The sequence below is a fragment of the Camelus bactrianus genome, chromosome 22, assembly GCF_048773025.1.
Source record: "Camelus bactrianus isolate YW-2024 breed Bactrian camel chromosome 22, ASM4877302v1, whole genome shotgun sequence".
Classification (NCBI taxonomy): Eukaryota; Metazoa; Chordata; class Mammalia; order Artiodactyla; family Camelidae; genus Camelus; species Camelus bactrianus.
The window spans coordinates 10,627,816-10,646,942 of record NC_133560.1 but is presented as its reverse complement, the minus strand read 5'-3'; the positions used below and the strand labels follow the sequence as shown (position 1 = coordinate 10,646,942).

Genomic DNA, 19,127 nt, shown 5'->3' with positions numbered 1-19,127 from the left:
TCAAGTTCTTCACGCTGTCAGAGATGACCTTGTGCTTTTCTGTTCGTCCCAGACCTCCCCACCCCCGCGCCCCCAACACCCTGCAAACAAGCTTTGCGGGTCGTGGGCTCGGCCCGCTGTGGCCCAGCGCCTGGCACCCAGTAGGCCTTCTCAGAGTATTGGACTACATGACTGAAAGGCCAGCAGGCTGACGAGCCCGGCACCTTGAGGGCATCCAGCTGCCCAGCGCGCCTTCCTGACCCGGGCGCGGGAGCGGCGAGGGCGGGATGCTAGGCAGTTCCCCTCCCGCCGCCCGGTGCAAACTTTCAAAAGATGCGGCGGCCGCGGCCCCGCCCCTCCCCGCGCGGTTGGAGGCGGCGGGAGGCGGGGGCGGAGCCGGCGGGCTCGGGCCGGAGGCTCCGCCTCCTTCTCCCGTCGCCGCCGCTTCCCTTAAGGCACCCGCCCCAGCTGCAGCCTGCCGGCTCGCCCGTGTAGCCGCGATGCCCTGGAGCCCGACCCCGTCCCGGGTCCCTGGCCCACCGCGTAATTAGCCTCCGTGCGTCCGGAGCGCACCGCCGCCAACGCCGCGCCCCGACGCAGCGATGGGCAACACGGTGCATAGGACCCTGCCAGGTACGCCGGGGAGCCCTGACAGGGAGGCGGGCGCTGGGGTTCTCCTCTCCTCAGGGGACCCTCTGGTTGACTTCCAGAGAGCCACCCCACCCGCCTTGAAGCCCTCGGCGCGCGCCACGGGCTGGAGTCTCCGGTGCCTCCCGAATCCCGACTCCAGGCACGCTGAACGCCTGGGCTTTGCGCTCCGGGAGGGCGGGTACCGCGTCCTGGTTACCTTGGGGACCCCCGTCATCCTTCTCCCGGCTTTGACCAGATGAGCAAAGGAGCCGTTGGGGCGATGCCGCGCGTCCCCTTGCCTTTGTTCCAGCCCGAGGGCGCTGATGAGGGAGCCCTGGGCGTTCCGGGGGAGGTGAATGGAGTCCGGCTCCCCAGGTCTTCCGACGGCCAGAAGCCGCCCGTTGTCCCGAGACTGCAGCGGCTGAGAGTGGAGGGGGGGAGTGCTTGCAGGGGTACCCCAGTTCCCAGCCGCCCAGCGCCCCCGCGACACACGCTGTCTTGGTTTGGCCACGTTCCCACGCGCACCCCGGCTGCGCCCCCCGCTGGTGTCCGCTCAGCTGGGGGCTCTCTAGCCCCTCGCAGTCGCCGCTGCAGAGCACATCGCCCCCTAGTTAGCACCACCCCCAGAATTTCCATGGCCAGAATAGGGATTCAGAGCGGGAAGAAGTGGGAGTGGGGAGGCAGAGGAGGCCTTACTAGAAAATACCTGGTAATTGTGGGTATAGATCGGCGGTCAGAGGCTCTGTGCCCGGTACTTTGCATACCCCAGCCGGATATGCAAAGAAGCTTCACGGTTAAGGTGTGTATCCCAATTTTACAATGAAAAAATTGAGGCTTAGAGGAGGGGAGATGACACACCCAAGGTCATGTTGCTAGTAGAGGCGGTCTGGATGGGGACCCATGTCTGTCCACCCACCGTCCGCCCCCAAGTCTTTAAAATCAGTCTTTATTTGACTTAAGGCTGGGCATTTGTAGCATCCTTTAGGCCAAAGGTGAGAAATACGCATGTGAGGTTTTTAAGAGGAAAACTATATTTAAAAAAAATCAGAAAATAATTATTTCTTCCCCTGGAAGGGATTGGAATGGATGGTTCTGAGCCCCAAATTCCCAAGGCCGGCTTGTGGAAGAGGAGCCAGTTCTTTCTGCTTTATAAGCTCCTGGGTAGCTTTCTGGCCACTGCACCCAGAATTCACCAGATTTCCAGAGGAGTGAAGTCACCAGCAGAGGGTCACCAGCTAGTCAATGGCAGAGGTGGGATTCGAATCCAGGTCCACTTACCAGAGAATGGCCTCCACCTCCTACTGCCAGGGCTATTGCCAGGATGGGGAGAACCCACCCACCCAGTCCGGAGGTGTCCAGGGATGTTGGCAAATAGAGCAGCAGATGTCTTCCCAGCCACAAAGACATGGGCCCCTTTGTAGGATTTCTTAATTAAGAAATGTTTATGCTGTTCTAGTAAAAAAAAGCCATTCTGCCACCTGTGGGTCAGACTTGGGGTGGATGAAGGGACAGACACAGGCCAGGAAGGCTAAATATAGCTGGATATTTATGTCGTCTCCATCCCACTCAGCCCTCTCTCTGTGGACTGGGCCACCCTGGGCTGGGAGCCTGGGGTTAAGGTCAGTTACTCACTGCAGTAGCTAAGTGTGGAAAATTCAAACTCCACTGGGGCTGAAGCATGCATTGAATTTGAGGAAGGAGACAGAACTGAAATTCCTGTGCCACACCAGGCTACAGGTGCCAAGAACACAAAGAACGATTTATTGTTTTCTGACCTGCCTGTAATTAGTTTCTCACATACATTGTGCCATTTTTTTACACCTCTATGCTCAGGACATGATATTCCCCATACCTGGAATATCCTTTCATTATCTAGTCCATCTTTCCAAGTCCAGCTCAGTTGTCACCTCCTCCAGGAAGCCTTCCCTGACCAACCACACCCAATCCCATCCTTCACTCTGCTACCTAAATACCTTCTTGTCTCTGCTTGTTCATGGACCACTTTGCATTGTCATCACCTGTCTTCACAACTTGCCTTGGGGCTGCCTGAGGACAAAGCCCACGTCTTGATCATCTTGTATCCCTGGTTGCCCAGCCCAGAGCCTGGTGCCTGGCAGGGAACCAAAAACTGGTGGTGGAACTCACATGTTGCCTGCATCTTAGGCTGAAAGAACACTTGGCTCAGTCTTGCCCTGGAGAAACCCTTGTGCTTTCGTTCTTAGGAAAAGGACACATGCGTGGGGTTCCTTCTCCGGGACTTGAAATAGAGAGCTGGCATTTGCCGAGCACCTGGATTCTGTGCCAGGCTCCCTGCATATGTGCCTTCATTTACATGCCAAGCATCCTTAAGGCTTCTGCACTTGCTGATCCCTCTGCCTGAACATTCTTCCCCTAGGCCTCCGCATGGCTTCCCCCTGTTTCCTTTAGGTCTCTGCTCCACAAAGCTCCTGCCATGACCCCTGCCCACAATGCTCCCCACTCCCTCTACCCCGCTTTATGTTCCTTCTTCGCGTGGAGCACCACGTGCCACAGTGTAGGTGTGGTTAGCTGTTGACTGTCTGTCTCCCCAGGGAGGATTTTGCTTGTTTTATTCGCTGCTGTAGATTCAGCCCCTGGAGCAGTGGCTAGTACATAGTAGGTGTTCAGTAAATATGTGCTGAATGAATGCACGAATTTAATTCTCGCCACAGCCCTGCAAGGATTATCATCTCCATCTTACCAGTAAGGGAACCAGGGCTCAGAGAAATAAAATGACTCATCCCACCTTGCATGGCTCATGCAGTTGGCAGAATCAGGATCGAAATCCAGGTTTATTTAGCTCCAAAGTCCTGCATGCTTCCCTCGACATGCAGTATCCTCCCAATCCATGGTTCAGATACCATTTACGGGCTGCCCCACAATACACCTGGTGTGCTGTTGTGTCCAATAAGGAAATGTCAAAGAAAAGGAATGTCCTTTATGATCGATTGAGGGGAAGCCCTTTGGTGGCCCTTGCAAAGGGCATCAGCAAATTCAGATCAGTGCCTTATAAACAAGTGCACAGGGGTCAGCATGGGAACTCGTGCTGGCTAAGCTCCTACTGGGTGCATTACCCATTCCCTTTCTAGTTGCAGTTCAGCCCTGGCTCAGCACAGAGAGGTTGAGACACTTGCCCCAACTCACACTGTTAGGCAGCAGAAAAGCTGGGCTTAGAAGAAGATCTAGGTCTGATCCCTCATACCACACGATCCTTTCCTCTGCACTCTGTTAGCCTTAATCTGAGTTTTGAAAAGGGAGGGGGAAAAAAAGCATAAACAGGTGGGGGGAGAGGAGGGCAGAATTCCAGCAGGGAGGGGGCACAGGGAGGAGGAACATTCCCCTTTCTTCCACCAGCTCATTTCAGTCCCCACCCTCATTGTGCCTCTGGGGCTCACCTGTAGTTTTGGTTGGAGAAGAGGCTGAATTCAAACTGCCGATTGGGTTTAATCATTAAGTCGGTCCATGCTTGACCAATTTAACGGCTGTTTTTAGTGTTAGGTCAGCGAGCGGCATCCTGGAGCTCTGGAGGGAGGAAAGTGTGTTGACCCTGCTCTATTCCAAGCCCTGAGTCAAGGGCTTTACCCACACTACCTATTTTAAATCCTCGTAGCATTGCTTTAGAGGGGCTATATTCATCCTCATTTTATGGGGAGGCAGATGAAGGCTTGGAGAGGTAAAGGACCAAGGCACACCGGTGTGAGGGGGAGAACCAGGCTTCCGGGCCTATATGGTCAGTCTCCAAATGTTGCGTCCCGACCAAAAGCACTTGTTCCTCCCGGGCCACCCGGATGCCCTCCCTGCAGAGCCTCTTCCTTTATCTGACCTGGAAACAGAGCCGGCTGGGTGGTGGACCCACCTGCCGCCCTCCGGCCGTGGGTGTTGATGCTCCAAGAGCCCGGCAGCCACTCTTTTCCCTGGATCTGGACTATCTCAGCTCTAGGAGGACAGCCACCACGGTGGCTGCATGGATGACCTAAGCAGTGACATCCCCCTCTCCCTGCGTCTCCCTCCTTTACCCAGCCACAGCAGAAAGTTAGGTTGGGCTTGCCTGCCTTATCTGGCCCCGTCTGCCTCCCTCCCACCAGGTCATGAAGAATCACTCTGATAGCCTCCCATTTGAGCAAGTGGCCTGAGTCTGAGCCTCTCGAAGTGACAGTGGTTCCTCCAACTGCCCTGAAACCTATGAAGCTATCAGCACATGGTCAGGGACCCTGACTTGTCAAGGCTCGTTAGTGATGGCCTGCGAGGATGCTGGGGGTTGGGGTTGGGGTGCAAGGGAGGAGCCATCTTATCCATCAGTGGAAGTGAGACGAGGCAGTGGGTCTGTCCAGCACATAGGAAATGTGGAGACGTTACCCGTGGAAAAAAATCTGTAAAAACAGAAGGAACTAGGACCTCCCTCTGTTTTTATTCTCTTCCTGCTCCCACCTCTGCTTCCTTCCCTCTCTGTCTCTCCTGGCAAGAAAGGAGGAGGGCTGGGGCTATGGGAGTAAGGAAGGCTTCCTGGAGGAGGTGACACCTGAAGGAAATTCCAACTGAATGTCTGCCTCCTGCACTGGAATATCATCTTTTTCTGCCCGACTTTACAGTCTTTTATGGCTCATTGTCCCAAGGCCAGCCTGATCTTTGCTTAAGTGCCGTGCACCGGGGCTGGACTGATCCTGGGGTGTGCCTTGTCTGCATTTTCTGGAGTGTGCACCCTCGTTCATATAGCTGACATCTGTTGGGCACTGGGGTTCAGCCATGAATGGGATGGACAGCCGCCGGCAGCCCCCGCGAAGCTGAAGGGAAAGGAATAGAACGCTCTGCAGAGCGGGCCAAGTAGCTGGTTACATCACTGCCGAGCACAAGGTGCTGCTACCCCGTGCCTCAGAGAGGGAGGGGCCAGTGCCCAGCGCCCCAAACAAGGCCTGGCCACCAGATCAAGTGGTCTGTCCCCTGTAGGCTGTGTGTGACCAGCTTTTAAAAAAATCTTTAATGACATAGAATGAAAAATAAAATTTCGAGAGCATTCATGTAGGGACACTCTTTTCGCCTCTGCAACGTTTGTGTCTGTTGTGCCTGTGTGTGTGCACGTGCTTGGGCCGTGGGTCACGGTGTCAGATGGGTTTCTCTCCACGGGTGGCCATGGTTAATTAGGAGTTGTGGGCAGACCGCTCACTGGTCTACAGTGGAGAGAGGTCTGGTGTCCGAGTCTAGACACTCACCTTGTAGCCAGGCTGCCTGGGGTCAGATCTCAGCTCAGCTACTTCCCGTGGGGTGATGTTGAGCAGGGACTTCCCTCTCGGTGCCTGGGTTTCCTCACTGTGAGTAGGGAGAATGGGTAGCTTCCTCATGGCTGGCGGGGGTGAGCATTAAATGGAATAGAGCAGGCCAAGGCTTTAGCACAGTGCCCAGGGCGGTCACTGGGGTGGTTACTGTTGCCACCGTGGCAAGAAGCCTCAGGCCTGCCCCTGCAGTACCTGGACGGGGCTGGCTGACAAACGCCCTTCACTCCCTGCCTTGAAAGCCCTACCTAGGTGACTGTGAGCTTCAGACTGAGGGACTGGATTGGGAGGCACTGACATAGCACTGACAGCAGTTCCCGAGGGTCCCTTGAGCCCTGTCCAGGACACCTGATCTCCGATGAGAAGAATCTGCCTGGCAGGTTGCATTTTGCAGTTTGCACTGGCTTACCAAACCTCCAGGTCTAGTGGAAGAGACCAACAAGGACAGGGCAGTTACAGTAAGCAAGGGAGGGGGAGCCCAGAGGAGGGTGCAGGGAAGGCTTCCTGGAGGAGGTGCTGTCCAGCTGAGACCAGAAAGTAGACAAGTTAGCCACAAGGGAATGGGGAAGGCTGTTCAAGGCAGAGGGTTTGACGTGCAGCAGCCTGAGGAGAAAGGAGAACAGGGTATGTTGCGGGGAGCTGCGGAGTTCTGGTGTGTGGGGGTGGTCCCAGTGCAAATGGGGCTGGCATATGAGGTCAGGACAGTGGGTAGAGATCAGGTCAGAGGAAGAGGGGTTTCTTGCAGGTCAGCCTGCAGTCAGGAGACAGCGTTCTCAGCTGCCACACTCCCTGCCGGGATGATGTGCTGTGTTTGCTGGGCCAGGCCGCGAGAGCTGCTCAGAACAGGCTGTTTAATCTTCTCTGTGGACAAGAAGAGTCAGCTATGCCCTCTTTTGGACCAAAAGGTTTTCTGTACTTAGTGGTGCTCTGTGAGAGCTTAAAATAGAAGCCTAGAAGCCAGGTGTGTGGTGAGAGCTTAGAGCAGGGAGGGAAGGGGAAGGGGACCTGCACGCGGTGGGTTGTGGTCAGAGCTGCGGCACGCCTGCCCCAGGACAGGCCTTTGGTCTGTTTCATCCCATTCACATAATCAGGACGAGCCTTCCAGGAGTAGTCTCCCACTTCGCAGATGAAGAAACTGAGCTCCGAGGGGTCATGAGACCTGCCTTGGGTCGGGTGGCTAGGAAGCGGCAGAGCAGAATTTGATCCCAAGCCTCCCAGACCCCAAAGCCCCTTCTCCGACCCCCTGGGGCCTCTCGGGGCTGCTGCCCTGTGTCCTCATCCTGAGCTCCCGGGGCCCCTCTCCCCCCAGCTATCCTTCCGGTAGGCGCACCTTGTCACCTTCTTGTCCTGGGAAGGTGACTCACTTCTGTTCCCAGCTGCCAGAATAAAGCGGCCCATGGAAGATGTCCCTCCCCCAACCCCACCCACCCCACCCCAGGCCTGGAGACTCTAAAAAGGTGGAGGTGGCCTCTGGGGATCCTGCCCTGGAGAAGGGGTGAGCTAGAACTCCACACCCCTTCCTCCTGTTCAACTAGGGCTCAGGCTCCTGACATGTCTGCCTAGTAAAAGCTGGCCCATGCTCGGCTACCCCCACCCTTCCAATAGGGAGAGTCACCGTGCACCCACATCCTTTCCCTTGAGCCTGCTGCTCGAAGTCCTTTCCCACCCAGAGCCCCAGGCACCCCTACCAGCGGGTATGCAAGGACGTGAGGCCAGGCTGCACCTGCCCTTTGTCACCCCGCACCCAGGCTTTCCTGCAGATGAGGAGCATCTTGTCTCCCTGCTGTGCTGTCATTATTAGCAGAGTTGGTGACAGCCCAGGCTGGGCCCTCCATCCCTGGGTCTGAGTCTTGGCCCCGCCCCTTATCATCCAGACAAGCGACTTGACCTCTCTGAGCTTTGATTCCCTTCTCTGCAGAAAGGAGATAATGATGTTACATCTCAGGCCTGCAAGGCGTCTGACAGATAGTGAGTGCTCATGGGGGCACCTGTTATGATTATGTATTCACTAGGCAAACAAGCCCCTGCTCCCTGATGAGCCTGGCGCTCCCAAGGGAGACAGACACAAAAGAATGATAATAGCCACTAGCTTGTATCTCTCAGCCAGTCTGTGCCAGACACTGTTCTCAGCAGGTACCTGCATTCAGCCCTCAGGACAAGCCCTGTGAGACAGCTACTATTTTTAGTCTCTTATAACTGTTGAGAGAACAGAGAGGGAAAGTAACTTGCTTAAGGGCACACAGCTTGCATTCCACCTAGAAGGGAGGGATGTTGATGTGGGATGGATGACTGCTGGCTTGGGGCAGGGGGTCAGGTGAAGGGCATTTCACATTTGTCCTGGAAGCCTTCATAGTATTGAGCAGACACCTGTGAGCATTTAGATTTGCCTGGCAGGTTTGCTTTTAGTTACCCACCTATTTCTTTAGTTGTTTGTCTCACACCCCACCTCTAGGAATGGCAGGGTCGGGGCATGCTCCAGGTGGCTTATGGATTCACTGAGTGCTGATATTCCCAGAGTCTGGTGTGTAGATCTCCATCCCCCTTTCAAGGCAGTCTAAGGGACGGCTGATGTCCTGAGGGTTTTCTGGAAAGCAAAGCGAGGGCCATGTCAATCCCAGAAGGGCAAAGGAGCCCCAGCAACATAGCCTGGGGACCCCTAGGACCTGAAAGCTGCCTGCAGATCCATGAGCTGGGGCAGGTAGAGCACTGTGGAACCAAACACAGACATGACCAGACATGCATGGACGTCACATGAGAGTTAGCTAAGTCAAAGGAAGAACTTTCTAACTGTGGAAGCTATCTGGGCGTAGAATGAGGGCAGAGCGGGAGGAAGTGCCCTTTGCTGGAGTGGCACTGGTGTTTAGCCCAGTTGAGACTTGACATGAACATTGTAGAGGCAACCGGAGTATCAGATGGATCCAAGATGAATTGTCCATTAAGGTGCATTTTTACCCTGGGGTCTTATAGGAAGTGCCTGGAGGGCCCTCATAAGCTTTCTCTTATATAACCCCCCTGCCTGTTCTGCATGTTGGGAGGTGTAGCCCCATTTTACAGATCAGGAAACTGAGGCACAGAAAGACAAAGCCACCTGTCCCCACCCAGGTCTCTTCCCTACCCTGTGACCTCCCACCCTCAGCACTTTTTCAGACTCAGCAGCAGGTGTTTCTGAGTGGAATTCGGAATAGCCATTCTTGTATGTCAGCCTCAGCCCACTCTCCTCCCTTCCACTTCATTCTTCTTATTACCAGGACTCAGGGCAGTTCAGAGCTGGCCTCTTGCCTCACCTCTGGGCTGAGGGGGAAAGGTTTGTTAATGAGTAAACCATATGGGGATAGGGGTGGGGTGGGGGTGTCCAGGGCAGTGCTGGCAGAGAGCAGAATGCCCACAGCCATTAACAAATGTGTTTTGTTTACATCCTCAACATTATACCTTGTTTATGTCATAATTACATCCCTCAGGCATGTGTTTTCTTTCCTTTTCCCCAAGGACGATGGATTTATGAGATGGGTGGGCACCTGCATGCCCTGGGTCTCCAAAGCCAGGTCTGCTTGGTAACTTTCCACTCTGCAGGAGTGCATCTTCACCCATCAGAAGAGCTTCCCTTCCCCGTAAGATGCTGGGTGATTCAAGGGCAGGCGATGGGAGAGCGGAATTTCCCTGTCTCCGGGGATGGGGCTGACCTTCATTCTTACAGACGGGTCCTCAAGGACTCTGTTCCCAGGACCAGAGAGTGCTTGGAATCACCATGTCTCACCTTCCACGTGGCAGATCAGGACACTGAGACCCAGAGCCATGCAGAGGGTCACACAGAGATTACAGATGGGGTCTTTGGCTGGAATCCCAAGAGAGGCAGTGGGAAGAGCAGTGGTTTTGGAAGCAGTCTCGTTTTCAAATCTCAGTTCTTCTATCTCTAAGCTGTGTGACCCTGGGAGAGTCACTTCCCTTCTCTGAACCTTCATTTCCCATCATCAGTATGAGGATAATGATGGTACCTCCCTCATGAAGTTGTGATTCGGATAAGGAGGAGACTATGAGAAGTCTGAAACAGCATTAGACAGGGACTGCATGAGTGGGCATACCTCACTCTTTGCCAGAGATGACTTTGGATTCCTTGAAGGCAAGGAATCCATGCTCCTGAAATTGATGAAGGGGAGAGGAGCAATAGGACCAAACAGTCCTGCTGTGTCGCACTTCTCAAGTCCCTACGATGGATTCCTAAAGTCCCCACTGGTTGGCTAGAGAAGCAATTCCACATAATGGGCAAAATCATGCATGGGCTTTGGATTCAGACCTGAGTGGAATCCGGACCCAGCTGTTTACCTGCACTGTGGCCTTGGGCCCGGCCCGCCTCACCTGGGCTTGATGTCCTCATCTGTGAAATGGGCTCATAGGGCTGTAGCGAGGCCCCAGTGGGCCAACAACTCTCAGATCATTGGAGCTTAGGACATATGGAATGGAGATTCTTATCTGGGCTCCAGAGTTTGCATTCCAACATTTATCCTTCACCTCGGGTCAGGGGGCTGAAGCCCGTGCAGGAGTCCTCAGTCCACACTCACCAGCTCTCAGGAGCCCTCAGCATTTGAAGGAAGGCCACCTGACAGATGAAGGGGAGAGGAAGGAGAAAGGTGGATCTTTGGAGAAGGAAGCTGAGCGGAAGGGGCATCCTTCAGGGTCACTTCTCTGTGAGCCTCGGAGCCAAACATGACAGGGAAAGAACTGAGCTTAACTGAGGACCTACTGTGTGCCAAGCATTGTGCTCTGTTCTTTCCCCGTAGGGAGAACTTCTACACGTTGCCCAAAGCACCCATAAGCATCTTTTTCCTAGCCTTGGGAGCCAGGCTGGTATGGGTTCAAGTGCCAACTCCATCACTTCCTGGCTGTGTGGCCTTGGGCAGCTCTCCCAACCTCTCTGAGCCTCCTGTTCTCACCCGCAGTGGGTCTGGTAGCTTCAGCGCTGTCAGGAGGATCCCAGGCAGTCTGGTTGAGTAGAGGGCCAGTCGCAGGCTCTGCATGGCCCCTGGGAGGTCTGCCTCTCTGATCATGCCCCACCCCCACCTCCCTTCTCAGAACGTAGTAATGTTAGGCTCTGGGGCTCTATCCTCCTGCTGTAATTTGTCACCACTTCCCTTTTTTAGATGCTGCTTATTGTTTGTCCCAAGTTCCACCAAACCCGGCTTTTGAGTTGCTCAAAACAGGCTATTTGATGACATGCACTCCCACCCCTGCCCCGCCCCGAGACCACGCCGGGCCTCACTCCACCTCTTTCCCAGAGGGTGGCTTAAGCATCTTGTACATAGTCTAGTTTTTTTTCTCTTGCAGGGCAGGGGGTAAGCAGGAGACCTTGAGGAGGAATGAGGTGTAAAACAGGAAGGGAGCAACCTTCATGGTCAGACAGGATCAGGCTGGGATACAGGCACTGCCCTCACAGGCCGGGCAGCCTCAGGCCGGGGCCTGTGCCTCTCTGGGCCTCAGTTTCCTCCTGTGGCAGCCACCTAGCAGGGTGTGGCCATGAGAGGATGGGCTGAGTGAGCCCCTGGCACACACTGGGAGTGCCACAGAGCTGGGCTCCCACGCCTCGGGGGCCCCAACACTGCCCAGCGTGGGGCGTGGGAAGAACATTTCCTCTGCTCCAGGAGTGAGAACAGTGATGTTCAATGAGTGAACCCAGCACTGCTTTTGACCCTGAAAAGCAGGATCAGTGGATCTATTTTTTTCCAAAAAGTTGGGACAGGGGCCCTGCAGATGCCCCCCTGGGGCGGAAGTTAGTGAACAGCCAGGCTTCTGGGCACCACCTAGGCTAGGGGAGTGGCTGCTCTCAGGGCAGAGAGAAGGAGAAAGCTGGCAGATCAGCTGGCTTATCAGCAGGCAGCTGCCAGAAGCTGCCTGGAGGAGAAGCAGGTGCTGAGGGGCAGGACTGTGCCAGCCGTTGGAAGCAATGTTTGAAACCTGGACTGGTTTTCCCACTCCTGCTGTGCTGGGTCATTTTGACAGGCAGGGAAGAGAGAAAAGGATGGTTTCAATGGGAAGACCCAGGACTTGAATCTCAGTCTTTGGAGAGATGGATCGTCAGGGGTTCCTTCTCTGCTCCAAACACTTCAGTGGCCCCCAGAGCCTTCTTGAGGACCTTCACCTCCTCTGCTCAGCCTTTAAGATCCTTATGATACAGCCCCTGACTCCCTCTCTACCCTTCCCTCTCCCTTCTACACTCTATTCCCTGCAGTTTCGCAAGTGCCCTCAGCTTGTTCTCACCTCCAACTGCCTGTGCCGCTCCCTCTACCTGAAAACACAGTTCCCTGTCCTTTGTCATCTTCCCAGCCACCTCTCTCTCAGGCTGCAGAGTGGGCCCTCTGAGAAGCATCCCCGTGGCCCCGCCCTCCATGCTGTCCACCCTGTGCAGTCATGGTGTCCATGTCCATCCCCCTGCTGGTCTCTCAGCTCTAGGGGACGGGGACTGTGTGTGACTCGTCAGTGCAAGTGGCCCTGCAGCCAGTGCAGCCCTGGCATAGAGCGGACGCTCCGTAAATGCCAGATGGAGGAGGAAGTGATGCACTCGAGAAAGAATGAGGGCACGTTTCCCCCCTCCCTCTGCAGCAGTGGGGCCCTAACCCTGGGAGCCGGTGCCTCTGAAGTTGGAGTGTCCTGGGTCCTTTTATCAAGAAGAGGTGGCCGAGGTGGCCGAGGGGCCCAGCAGGGGGCCGGAGCCAGCTTGGGAATCCCCACGCTGCTGAACACACTTAGGGGGGCGTCGGGATGACCTCACCTCCCGGGAACTCAGCGCATCCAAGCCAACTTGAGCCAAGAGGGCTGCCACTTAGGCCTGGAAAGAGCGGGCTTTTCTCCCAACGAGCAGTGTCGCGTGACCTCCGGCCTCCCTCCCGGGCCTCCTCGCAGCTGTTGACAGGCGTGTGGGGCCTTCCCAACTGCACTGTGGTGACCGGGTTCTGTTTGCAAAGAATAGAAGTGGGCAGGAGCAGGGTGGTGGTTTCCAGTGTGGGCTGGCCCTTTCCATCCCGGGGGCTGGCCAACCAGGCCTCTGAAACAGAGCACAAAGTCCCATCAGGCTGGTGTCTGCCTCCTGGGCGCGTGCCACTGCCCTGTTTGGCAGCGGTGAGGGAGGGGTGGTTATTTATTTTCTAGCCCACTTTCAAACCCACCAATAGAAAAGGTGCTCTCTGTTACCAAAGGAGACCAGTATCCTTGCCCCGCTTTGGGTGGCAGGAAGCCTTGCCAAATATCAGCCTTCCTTTTCCTCTCAAAAGCACATGTGTGTGCGTACACACATGTACACACACACACACACACACACACCCCATGTTGCTTCCTCCTGCTGTCGCTTGAATCAGAGACTTCTCGCTGGAGGTCCCCAGCCCCAGGCTGGATGCTGTGTGGGTTTGGGAAGCCCCCTAAGTTGTACATCAGAGCGTGTGAGTGGCGTGTGGTGGGGAGGGAGGCTGGTATAGCGTTCGTCCCACTTAACAAGGCCCACGAGCCCTACCCCAAAGGCCACAGGTGGCTGCCTTGGAGAGAGAGGGGGCGTCAGGTGTGGGAGGAAGGGCTTGAGCCTGGCCCTGTCCTGCCACTGCCCAGCTTTGCTGCCTTGGTTTCCTCATCTGAAAAATGAAGGCGGTAAACCAACCCTGCAGGGTTGTTTAAGGCTGTAAACTCAATACACAGAAGCCCGTGCTGGCATGTAACAGGGGCCCGGTAAAAGGCTAGTTAAATCCTCTTATGAGAGGAGGGGGCAGAAGTGACTGTCCTCCCGCTTGGCAATTCTCTTTCCCGGTGGAGCGGAATCTGCTGGAAATTTCAGCCAGAATGCCATCTGCTGAATGCCAGCACGCTGGAAGCCAAACTCCCGGCGGCCAGAGAAGCCGAGCTGTTGCTTCCTGCCATCCTCCTGGCGGTAAATGCCATTTCCTTGGGCTCTTTTTAGATCAAAGGAAAAGCTGGGTTGGGGCGATGAGCGGGCATCATTCAGGGGGTGGCACAGTGCACATTTGGGATGCTGCCGGCATGGCTTAAAAATAGGTCTCTGTCCTTGGACACCCAGGGAAAGCGACCCCAGGGTTTCGAGAGGCTTTTCCTGGCCAAGGTCGCCAGCCCTCCATGGGAGAAATGGTTCAGGATGTATTCCCCAGACCCCTAAGAAACCGTCTCTGACCCAGGAATAAAACTTTTCTCATCAAAGGAACTAAATAAGGCAACTGAAGGGAGGGACCAAGTCTTAAGTGAACACCTACTAGGTGCCTACTCTGGGCTCGTTCGTCCTCACAGCAGTTGTGCAGGTTGGAGATGATTCTTAACAGTTTTCTAGGTCTGGCTGGGGGGCCCAGAGAAGTTAAGCGTCTACCACAGATCACACAGCTACGGAACAACAAAACCAGAATTGAAACCCCCATCTGTCTGACTCCAAGCCTGTCCTCTTTTTAACTGCCTCTCAAACTGAGATTTAGGAAATAAAAACACGGGCGAAATGGAGGTGAGGGGGGCTTACCCCGAGGTCGGACCTGATGTTCCCCTTAGCGGAGGGAATAAAGGTTCAGTGAGTGTCCACCGGGTGCCAGGATGTGTGCTCAGATCCCACTGTGGTCTCATCGCCCCTCCCAGCAGCCTAAGGCGGAGTCTGAGATCACGCACCGTTTGCAGGTGGTGACTTGCCCAAAGGCCCACAGACAAATGGGCAGCAAGGCACGGACTCGAACCCAGAGCCCGTGAGGGGATTCGGAAGCACGGATACAAGTAAACCACCGAGCAGCCCCTGGAGCATCTCTTATGTGTCCCTGCCTTCCCAAAGGACTAGCCCAAGGCTGGAGGTGGCAGCATTTGTCTAGCCATAGCAGAGCCCCCGCTTCCTAACTACATAGCCACTCATCACCCACTCCCCAGAATCTCTACCCTTAAGTTTTCGAGTTGGGGCATTGCTTCCTTCACTAAGCGCTAGAAAGACCCTCCCCTCTGGTCTTGGTGGGGCAGGAGCAGACTTTGGTTAACCACGAGGGGTGGGCCAGGATGTCTCCTCCCTCCTCTGCACAAGAAGGGACCACAGAGATCTCCCCTCACTCCCACTGCACAGAAACTCCCGCCCCTTGCCTGCCTTGTTCTTAGAGTTCCCGGACCCAGTTCCTGGCCAGAGAGGAGGGGGCTCACTGGCCAGAGGCAGCACCCCCACAAGGCCAGCGGGGACCCAGCCTTGCATGGGAGAGAGGGGTGTGGGGGCCTCTTCCCGGCAGAAGGTTTTCTCACCAGTGACAGAGTGTCCTTTTGAATCTAGCCCTGGTGCCAGCAGCGGGGAACCTCTGTGCCCATGGACTCAGCCATTTGGGGGAGCAGCTGAAGTGATCACCAGGAGGGGAACAGCAGGGGACATTTTGGCCCTCAGTGGAACATTCTGCAGTCACAAACATAAGCCATGGGAAAAATGTTTTTTATGTGATGTTAGAAAAGAAATGGCAGGAAGCCAAACAATGTATGCTCTGATTGCAACGAAGTCAGAAAAGGTAATCAGCACTACTTAATGCTTAGCACTCCTGTGCTACTTAGGGAAAAAAGGTGGGCCAGGAGGAAAGAGCTCCGGTTTGGGGTCAGACAGAGCTGGGTTTACATCTCAGCACTGCTCCTTGTAGCTGCAGGATGTGTCTTTTTTCTGGAAAATGGAGACAGTAATCCTGTAGGTAAAGATTTGCTTTGTGAATTAACCATAATCATGTATTGAAGACATCCAGGATGGTGTTTCGGTATTTGCAGATACAAACTACTATATATAACATAGATAAACAACAAGGTCCTACCGAACATCACAGGGAACTATATTCAGTAGCTTGTAGTAACCTATAATGAAAAAGAATATGAAAAGGAATATATGTATGTATACGTATGACAGAAACATCATGCTGTACACCAAAAATTGACATGTTGTAAACCAACTGTACTTCCATGAAAGAAAGGAGGAAAGAAAGAAAGAAAGAAAGAAAGAAAGAAAGAAAGAAAGAAAGAAAGAAAGAAAGAAAGAAAGGGCTGATTCAGCACAAGGCAAGTAGTGAGGGCATAGCCAGTGGTTCTTCCGAGGGTAAGAGCCAGGCAGGAGCAATAAAAAAATGTGATGTTAGTTAAGGTGTGAATGTTGGGGATATGAGAATGTTTCTCCTACTTCACAAACTCCTGTAATGTGGCTCCAGTGTTTATTGCAGCAATTTAAATGACAAAGTTCAGGTTTTCCATTGACATCTCTGAACTCAGATGTTCTCCGAGGCCGTGGCCATATTTTTCTGTTCCGTGCAGAAGCCGCTTTCCCTGAGCTGAGCTAAAAGCAGACGCTGGTATACAGTTTGCACAGGGCTTCTTGTTGGTCTTTTATTTTAAGCATTTTCAATTTGTGTAACTAACACGTCCCCTTAGAAACTTTTTCACTCTTGTTTTCTTTATCTCACATCAGGACTCTGTCCTCAGAGGGGGAAAAAAATAGTGTTTATCCCTCATTTCTAAAGGAAGCTGGATTCTATAATCAAGATTAAACAAATATGTAAATTTTGCTGCTTACTTGGCTGCATTTTACCCTAACATATAGCTGGTTTTGCAGGAAACTTCCCCTTATAGTAACAAAGCAGTATTTCTCCCCGCCCCAGCCCTCAGTGACGTCGCCAGGCCACTCTGAAGGAGCATCTGCTTAGGATTTCCCAAGCCAATCTTGTCACGAAAGTCTGATTGAGAGATAAGGTTGGACAAACAACAGGGATGGGAGGGGAGATAAAAATAATCAAATAAGGATGGCTTGTGGTCTTCGGTGCTCAGAAGGGCTTTTGATCTGTGGTCATATTTAATGTTTCCCGGAGAGTTGCCAGCTGTGGGGACCTTGGAGAGGATCCGGCCGGGTGGACACGGGAGGAGGCTGCAGCCCCGAGTCGGGTGGCTGGTACAAGGCCGTGGTGCAGCATGCGTGGAGGATGCAGGCTCCGCAGTCCTCGGCCTCTCCTGAGTGGTATCTCCCCCACTGGTTTGATTTCTGTCTTGCTGGTATTGCTCTCCGGCGGGCCCTTGCTTTTTTCCCAGTGGTTCCAGGGATGGCCCTCAGCCTGGCTCTGTGCCCACCCTCCTCTCTGTCTCAGGGGCCTGCTCTGCAGGAAGCCCCCGTGTGGCTCCCTCTCCCCTACGCTGTGCGCTCTGAGCCTCTCGGGCTGGCATTCAGGGCCTTGCCGTCTGGTCCCTGTGAGGTGTTCCCTCGGCATCAGCCTGGAATACTCCCTCTGCTCCCTGAAGATCTCGCCCTGTGGGCATCACCCCCTGCCCCTCAGTCCCCGGCTGAGTCTGGGGTCTCCTCCTGGCCTAATAGCCCTCCTGGTACTGATGCCTAATGTGGTCTCTGTTGTTACTGTTGGCCCCTGCTGTGACTGTCCACCCATCAGTGTATCTTCTCCTCCTTGGAGAAACTCAGATCTCCACAAGGGCAGGACATGATCTCTTAGCAGCTGTGTGAGTTAAGCAGTGTCCCCAAGTTACAGGCAAGGAAGCAGGCTAGAAAAGTGACGTGGTCTGCTGGTTATCCCGCTGCCAGGAAGCGCCAGAGCTGCGATTCCAGGCTACACGGGGGAATCCCAAGAGTGGACGGAACATCCCATGGATGTTCAAGTCCTTTGTATACAATGCTGTAGTACCTGCATATAATCTACATACATCTTCCCTTATACTTTAAATCATCTCTAGATTACCTATAATGCCTAATACAATGTAAATGCTATGTAAGTAGTTGCTGGGTCACCGCAAATTCAAGTTTTGATTTTTGGAACTTTCTAGAGTCTTTTTTTCTCCAAATATCCATGGTTGGTTGAATCCGCTGACACAGACCCCAAAACACAGAGGGCCAACTGTGTGTTGAATGCTTCTTACTTCTCTCATTAGAAGCTAAAACCTCCAAATCTACCTTCAAAACATATCCAGAACCTGGCCCCATCTCATCGCCTTTACTCATACCCACCCCACTCCCGATCTGAGCCACCATCATCTCTGCTGTAACAATCCAGCAGTCCTGTCCTAGCCCCCGGATTCCTTGCCTACCCGCCTCGCCCAACAGTCCCCTCTCCAAACAGTGACCTGAGCATTCCTACTTCTTTGTTCTAAACCTCCAATCATGTCCCATCTCACTCAGAGTAAAATGGTTAAAGAAAAAACAAACCACAACCGTAGGATCTCCTCCCAAACCCCACCCCCCACTGCTCCACCTCTGCTCTCATTTCCTTCCACTCCTGACTCAACTCCCACCATTCCAGCCCCACCAGCAGATTCTCACCTCAGGGCCTTTGCACTTGCAGTTACCCCAGCCTGGAATGCTCTTCCCCCAGATACCCTCACAGCTCACTCCCTCACCTCCTTCAAGTCTCTCAAAAGTCACTCATCAGAGAGGCCCTCCCTGAAAATCCTAACATAACTCTCCTTTCTGCTCCCTCCCTTGGCTGCATGTGTCCCACCAGGCAGAGTATGTTTTATTTATTACCTGACTTTGCCCACTGGAATGTCAGCTCCATCCAAGTGGGAACCTTATCTGCCTTGGTGACTGCTGTATTTCTCAGGCCCAGAATGACACCTGGCACATATTTGGTGCTCACTAAATGGTTGTTGAACAGATAAATGACTAAAGTCCCTTAACTTTCTTTCTTCTTATTTACTCTTGGCTTTATTCCTTGTATTCTGTCCTTATGGGTCAGTGGCTTCTGTTTGGAGAGACATCTCGCAGCTTCCCAGCAGGACTCCCTACCTCAGGGACTGGGGCTTCCTTCCTCCAGGACCTGGGGAGGGGAGTCATGGTGTGCCTGCCTCGTCATTGCATCTCCTTCTTCGTTTCCTCCTGTCCTCACTCCCCATTAGCCTCAGTATTAACTGAACCCCACGATGTGCCCGGAGCACAGTGAACCCCGTGGCTGGCGTAGGAAGAGTGTTCCTGCAGTGGCCTCTCTACGTACCACTGTGCGCCGGGGCTGCCTGTGGTGTGTGCGCATTTGCTGTGAAAATTGTACTCAGCAGCTGTTGTGAGCAAGCAGCAGAGACTTGTGCAGTAATTACCCACCCTGCCCCCTCCCTGGGTGCCAGAGCCTCCCAGGAACTGCCCCTGGGATGGAGGAGGGAAGGTGGGAAGGATGAAGCCCCCACCTCCAGATCCAGGCCGCCTGGGTAGCCGCCTGGGTTTGTGGCCTGCAGCCAGATCCTTTGAAAGGAGACTGCCCCAAGATTCTCCAGGTCCTCTGG

General features: G+C 54.1%; 1 protein-coding gene across 2 annotated transcripts in view; it reads left to right on the top strand.

Annotated features, from left to right (window-relative positions):
* Positions 1 to 407: 407 nt before the first annotated feature.
* The window catches only part of NEURL1B (neuralized E3 ubiquitin protein ligase 1B), a 34,893-nt gene continuing 16,173 nt past the window's right edge, over positions 408 to 19,127 (top strand). The window contains exon 1 of one of the 2 annotated variants that reach the window (XM_074350287.1): positions 408 to 612. In XM_074350287.1, coding sequence (XP_074206388.1) covers positions 582 to 612 — 31 coding nt within the window. In that variant the 5' untranslated portion in view covers positions 408 to 581. The remainder of the gene's footprint in view (positions 613 to 19,127) is intronic. The other variant, XM_074350288.1, reaches the window with a different exon arrangement.